This window comes from Lagopus leucura, unplaced genomic scaffold (genome assembly GCF_019238085.1).
Source record: "Lagopus leucura isolate 7727_CA_CO unplaced genomic scaffold, USGS_WTPT01 Super-Scaffold_100009, whole genome shotgun sequence".
In the NCBI taxonomy this organism is placed as follows: domain Eukaryota; kingdom Metazoa; phylum Chordata; class Aves; order Galliformes; family Phasianidae; genus Lagopus; species Lagopus leucura.
In genome coordinates, this window is record NW_024962266.1 from 9212171 (window position 1) to 9219395 (window position 7225).

A 7225-nucleotide genomic window follows, 5' to 3' on the forward strand; every position below is an offset into this window, starting at 1 on the left:
TCCTTTTTGTGGTTTTATGCTTTTAAACCTTTTTTTTGGTTGTTTTTTGAAGGCACAGGTTAACTCCTCTTCCTGCTGATTATTTGGAGCCATCTGAGCGATCCTTAACTGTGACTTTGCATCAAGGCTCAGTTGCTCATAAAGATCCTTGCATGCTTGGTTTTGACTTGGTAACGTGCATTGAACTGTGAGTATTAGACCAACACCAGATTTTTCTGAAATCATCAGGATTTACTTTAGAATTTTGTCTGTACTCCAAAGATACTTGATCAAGCCTCTTAATCAGAGAAGCAAAATGTAGCATTTTCTAAGTTCTGTCAAAATTAACTTTACTTAGTACTTAAGTGGTGCTACCATGTGGTAGCAAAAGGAGATGCATGAAGGAGTTAAAATGTAAGAGAAGGTCTTCTAAGAAAAAAAAAAGAAGTTGAAGTTGCCAGTCAGCTATGCTAATGTTCCAGACCTACACTTAAAAGTAAAAAGTACAGATGTGTGTTGTTTGTTTTTAACAAACAGAAAGTTAAGAAAGTTAAAATGCAGTTACGTCTTCTTACAGATGTGTAAACTTACCTTTATAGAATAGAGCACCTGCAAGAATCAGAACTAGAGAAGTTTCCTGAAGTGGTGTTTGGTTTCATGGCTCCAAGCATGGTTGTGATCAGTACTCCAAATTCAGAATTTAACACATTGCTTCCAGGAGTGACTGTTTTCAGGCATCCAGACCACAAATTTGAATGGGACCGAGCACAGTTTCAAAGTTGGTGAGTTTACTAAATATCATATGCAGACAGCTTTGAATACTAAGTATTGGGAAAGTGGAATGGCTAAACATGTTCACAGAGGTTTGTGCATGTGATTTGCTGTCAAGAGTTTCATGCCAACCTATTTAGTGAATTGTTGCTTTGCTGTTTCATGTAGTTAAGCACGTTCTCTTGGTTTTGTGTTTTGTGATAAGTTGGTTTGCTTTTTCTTTAACTGCTTTGGGAAAAACACTTTTGTTTTTTATACATCATTACTGCAGTTAATGCATTTGAAGTGTGAAGTATTAAAAATAAGCATTTTCTCATAATATTGCCCTGCTGTGCAAAAGTTTCATGTAAATCTAAAAGTGTGCTCAGTAATGTATGGCATGTAACCAAAGTGCTTGATTACTCTGGATCTTTCTGTAAGAGTATGCAAGTAGGTTTATGAAATAGTAAGTCCAGTAGCAGAGCGTGTTGACAAAAGTTAAGTATGGTTTACTGAATCATGGCACAATGGAAGAATTTTAGCAAAACTCATAAACATGAGAGTATTGTGTGAGATATAACAGTAATTTCTGGTTGCCTAAATTTGTGACTGTAAATGATTCAGGCTTGGTAGGAATATGATCATCGCCGTGATCCAGCAAAAGCTTTTACAGTGCTTATCTTCAGGCACGTTCTCTCATCTGTGAGAGTGCATCTTTATCACATGAAAAGACTGAGTATGTGGTAAGATCAGAACATGTTATCTATCTTAGGGCTCAAGATACTGCTCAACGCTATGATTACTCAGTGGAATTCACAGGTGTAGGGAACCCCCCAGCAGGAATGGAAGACGTCGGGTTCTGTACCCAAATAGGAGTGTTTGTTAGAAAATATCCTCAAACTAGAGAACCTGTGCAGTGTGAGAAACCCACTGAAGCAGCTTACAAAACTGTAAGTATCCTTTTCTTCATTTAGGAGGACAAACATAATGTAAGACTTTATACAAACGGCCACTGAAGCTGTTCTTTCTGTTGTCTACTGTTGCTATCTGATCTTAGCTCTGGTTAACACACACCAATCAGCTCAGAAGTGTCTTGAGTCCATGATTTTTGTATTTAATTGTATGAAGGCCCACACCTTCCAGATAATTTACTAATTAGCAACATGGATAACAATTCTTATTTTACCAGACGATTACCCCCATAATAAAGATTCTCCTTTGCTACAGTTACTCTGATGCTAAAATTGTTTCTCTAATTTTTTGTTATTTTATTAAGGCTGTAAAGATTGCTGATGCTGATTTAGCCTGTTTCAGATACATGCAAAACAAAAAGCACGTGTATGAAAGAGTGTATTTTGGAGAATTGCACAGCCTTGTCAAATATATTGCCTTAAACCTTTTCCTGAAGTGGGATTGTCAGGACCTGTTTGCTGTTGGTCATGATCTCTAGCATTTGTTACACCCTAACCTCAGTGTTTTTAGGTAACCCATACTGGCTTTTTACGAAGGCATAAATTCTTATCCTGTAGTGTATGGGCAATTTTGGTTTACTGTTGTAGGGATTTTTTAATTTTTTTTTTTTTTTTTGAAGCACAAAATGTCTGTGTTTTGTTTGAAAGGTTTGTGTATATCTGGTTGGTTTTTGTTTTTCAGTCTTTCTTGGACTGATTGTTTTAGGTACATGTCATTCTGCGTGGCTGAGGGACATTGGTCTCAGCAACTTGCTTCTGTGCTCTTATGTTGGTGAGGGGGAAAATAAGAATCCAAAATGAGATAGCAGGTTGCCTTCTAAGATTATTATCTAATGCTGCGTTGTGCTATGTTGCACAAAACCTAATGTGTCTAAATGCCTTGTAGTATAATCAAAAGGATACTTGCCTTCAGAGTTAGCGTTAAGTAATAATGCAGACATACACTGATATTTTGTTTTCCCAAACTTACAAGGCCTTAAATTATTTCACTGAACATATTTTAACATTTCACTTCCTTGCTTAAGTATACAGGAGTAAGCATCCTGTAAAGTGAAATATATTTCAATTGTATAGGAATGTCTTTTGTAGTTTCCAAGCCATAAAGATGTTCTAAGCACTTGAATCTTTACTCTCAGTTACTGTCCTTAAGAGAATTGTAAAGTGATCTTTAATGCTCTACAGACAAATCTCGAAATAAATTCAAGTGACTGCCATATAGTGGAAATTGCTTTCATTATGATATGTCATAGAATCTTATGCAGTGGGTTTTGACATCAATACCCTTTGAGTTTAAACAAGGGGAATGTTATATCTTGTTTCTTATGAAAAAATGTGACTGTCAAATTTTTGTTATCATTCTGTGCAAATATATCAGCAGTTAAAGATCTAATCAGAAGGTAATAAATACTTAGAGAGTCAAACTTCACAGAATCACAGGGTTGGAAGGAACCTCAAGGATCATGAATCTCCAACCCCCCTGCCATATGCAGGGCCACCAACCACCCCATTTAATATTAGACCAGATTGCCCAGGGCCCCATCCAATCTGGCCTTGACCACCTCTAGAGAATGCTTCAGCAGAAGCATTGGTAGCATTTTGTTAAAAAGCACTTAACAGTAAGCTAATGAGAATGAAGTTGTCTACCTGATTTCTTTAACCTCTTGGGATGTAGACTCATAGCATCATAGACTGGTTTGTGTTGGAAGGGACCTTTAAGATCACCTAGTTCCAACCTCCTGCTATAGGCAGGGACAACTCCCTCTAGACCAGGTTGCTCAAAGCCCCATCCAGCCTGGCCTTGAGTGCTTCCAGGGAGAGGGCATTCAAGACCTTGCTGGGCAACCTGTTCCCATGTCTCACCACCCTCACAGTACAGAATACCTCAGTATAAAACGCGTTCACTGGTTTTGATGTCACAGTGTTGTTTTTTTTTGTTTTTTTTTTTAATGTTTGCTGCATCTGAGGACAAAATGCTTGCAATTGATTCTGAAAATAGAACAAAAGTCATATTTGCAACCTCAGATTCTGGAAGAATTTAGAACCTTCATATCTGGGAAACTGTCACCAGTGTCTCATGATCAGGAATGGGAGAAGTAAGGAAAGGATCGATAGCATTAAGGAATTTCTGGGTTTTACCTGGCTGTACCTATGAGTACAACTTGCAGATACAAGATCTGTTATTATAACTATAAAAGTATTTATATATACTTATATAATAAGTATTATTATTATTTTTAGGTTCTGTTAACTTTTCTAACAGCTGTTGCAGTGGCAACACATGAAATCAAGTCATACTGTGTACTTTTTCTGTATTTGGAAATGTAAAAAATGAAACAGGATTGAATCAAAATATGTTTGCATTCTGGAATTTTTTTGACAAGCTTTTACAGTCTGAATCTATGATAATAATAAGTGTTCTGTGTGTTCCTGCATGCTGTAAAGGTCTTCAAAGCAGTGTATCCGAGCCTTAAAGATGAGAAGTACCTGCAGAATGCAGTGGTCGGTGAAGTTATGTTCAGAGCACAAATCATTAAGCAAAGTCTGCTGGACCATTTACTGTCAGAATATGAAGAATATGACAATCCTACAGAGAGAAAATTGAAACTGCAATGTTCAGTGAACTGTTCTTCAGAAGATTTTGAAACACTGGCTGTTGAAAAAAGCACGGAGCCATTCGTCAGTGGAAATGTGGTTTATATACCTCTGAGAAAAATGTTTTCTTTTCCCAAAGTAAATCAACTCTGTGGCACTTTTGAGAAGTTTTGCAGGCTTATTACTGGCAAGGTCACACTGAACAGTGATTGTTCTGCTGTGATGCTTGATACTGAAAATGAAAATGAAGAGAATTCGATTGGTTTTCTTACTTCAAGTTCAGTGTAAGTAATGAAAGCAGTGATTTTAGTAGCTGTAGATTGGTGTGTTCTGTATGCTAACTGGAACCATAAAATCATTCCTAAACTGCTCAGAATGTATCTGCCAACTTTATTTTTTCCATGAATGCCAACCTGGCCCCAGTTTTGAAAACCTGCATTTTTGTGCCACCAGAGGCAAGTCTGCGGTTTGTATCTCTTTCACAGTATCTTTGGTGGCTTGGAATGAGCAAGTATTAATGTAACTAATTTCATGCCTGTGAAAGATGTTTCACACCTTTCTGAAAAATTAAAAACCAACCAAAAAAGGTCTACGTACTGTTTCTTAGAGAGGATGGCTACATTATATCTTCTAAATTTTTGGAAGACGTGAAAGGGAAGAGACAGCTGTAATTCAGTGTATAAGTGGTTAATGACTCCTAATCCCCATTCTTTGTAAAACAGTTTATTTATTTATTTATTTTTCATGACAACTTTGGCAAAGATAAATTCTTACATTTGTTCTTATGCCTTTTCTGGGGAAAATATGAAGAGCAACTGCAGATGCTTGGCTGTATCTGTTTGGTGTTCCCTAGCACATGCATGTGTACTGAAATTGAAGAATATATTGCTTATCATACACAGACAACCTATTTGGAACAGATAAATTTAAACTGAAACTGCTTTTTTTTACTAAAAGAAGCTACACAATTTTGTGTGCCAGCTTTCCTGGTTTACATTTGCTTAAATCAGTGTTGAAGTCTTCTTTAAAGTATTGAATTAATGGTCTTTCTATGAGGTTAAACCTCCCACAGGACTCATTATGCACAGCTTTTTGCTATCACATTGCACTTTTGATGATTATATATTCATAGTAGCACATTTAGACTTGACATTTGAAACTGGTGAACGTCAATTTTGCTGTCTGAAATCAGGGTGATGAAAAGAAGTTTATGAGAATCAGATGTTCTAAGTTGCATGTAGTGATATTACCGACCAGGAGATGGCACATGCATCTGGAAACTTAACAACATCAGGTTGTTCAAGCAGATATGTTCTTGACATTTTGATAAAAGATCCTGAAGCTGGTGTACGTTAGTCTTGGTGCTCCTTGGGATTAGGTTTGATAGACTTCGGTGTCAGCTGCTAGAATGTGATAAACAACAAGCTTAGCTTAAATCTGGTGGGGAAGATGTAGCTGTTGCCCTATAAGGAGTTATAGATTACTGTGGACATGCTTTATTCTGGAAAAATATGGAGCCATAGTTAACTGTGGCAGGAACCTCCTGAATTAAAACACCTGAACACTATTAGCGTCACAAGGATTGTAGAAAAATTAACTAGCAAGTACAATAATGAACATCTTACTGATTTGGCAGGAAAAAAAAAAAACACCTCAGTGAAAGCCACCTGAGTTACTTCTGCAATTCTGTGTTACTTAGGTGTAAAAGTGACACATTCAGTGTTGAGAGAGAGCTTAAATGAGAGCAGACCCAGAAGGAGCGTTCAGTGTGCTCTGGCATCAAAAACAAAAGAGAAAGTGAAGAAAGCACACAGGAAAAAAGAAGGTAGTAAAGAAAGCCAAGGCTGGCAAAAAAAATACAATGGAGTACGCAACATAAAGGAAATAACTTGACAGCTGTTGAATAAATTAGTAGGGATTGATTTTGGTTAGAATAGCTCAACAGAATGGTTTTGACCATTGTTTTAGATGCAAAGTGAGCAAGTACTACAAATAAATTATACAAATAGTGAACTTTTAGAAACAAAACCAAAATGTCTTGTTCAATGAGCCTGAAGGAGTTAATTGCCCACCTCCCCAGACTTGTTTCAAATAGACAGTATTGCTACTAAATTTTTGAACTGTTCAAGTCCTGTCACAGGCAGGTGTGAAAGGTATAAGGCTCTGTGCTTGTTAACATGATTTTGATTAAGGAGGCTTGGATCATTATGTTGGATTGTGTATTAAGGCTACTTATGGGTACTTTCCTGTTTTTTTTTTTTTCTATTTAAACTGAATAGAAGAAACACAGGCTTCTGAATGAGATTCTGTAATGACAAAAACTCTCATGCAAAGTCTTTGCATTTGCTTCCTAAAACACAAAATCACATCTTATGTAGCACTGTAAGCAAACAGTTTGCTTGGAACACTGTCAAAATCAAATGCACTGCCACTAGCACATCTTAAACAAAGGTAGCAGGGGAACATTAGTAGATCAAAAGACAAGGCTACCAAAAAAAAAAAAAACAAAAAAAAAAACAAAAAAAAAAAACACCAACCCCCCAGAGTAGTGCCATGTTTACAATTAAAATTGGTTATACAACTCTGAATTTGGACAAAACTTTCTTTGCTAACATGCTTGTATCTTTCCATTCACTTAAAAATGAACAAGTACTGTAACTTGATACGCTTTTAACAAGAACACAATGGAATGGTAACAAGTGTTAAGAAATGCATTAAGAATGTTTGTCTTTCCCCTTCTTGCTGGTAGGTCCTGCTGTGCGGTCATACAAGGAGTTCAGTCAACTAATCCATTGCTGACACTCGTACTGGTTCAACAGGTAGGAAGAAGAAAGCAGGCAAGAATGAGCAGTTGGGTGTGGAGAAAGCAGAAAATTACTTACTAGCAAGAATTGGAGAAACTCATTTCTTAGCCATGCTCACCTTTCCCTCTG

General features: G+C 36.8%; 1 protein-coding gene across 1 annotated transcript in view; it reads left to right on the plus strand.

Annotated features, from left to right (window-relative positions):
* HENMT1 (HEN methyltransferase 1) overlaps positions 1-7225 on the plus strand; it is a 34959-nt gene that overhangs the window by 5326 nt on the left and 22408 nt on the right. Inside the window, exons 5-9 of the mRNA XM_042873253.1 lie at positions 53-187; positions 579-761; positions 1502-1679; positions 4143-4576; positions 7042-7111. Of these exons, the coding sequence (XP_042729187.1) occupies positions 53-187; positions 579-761; positions 1502-1679; positions 4143-4576; positions 7042-7111 (1000 nt within the window). The remainder of the gene's footprint in view (positions 1-52; positions 188-578; positions 762-1501; positions 1680-4142; positions 4577-7041; positions 7112-7225) is intronic.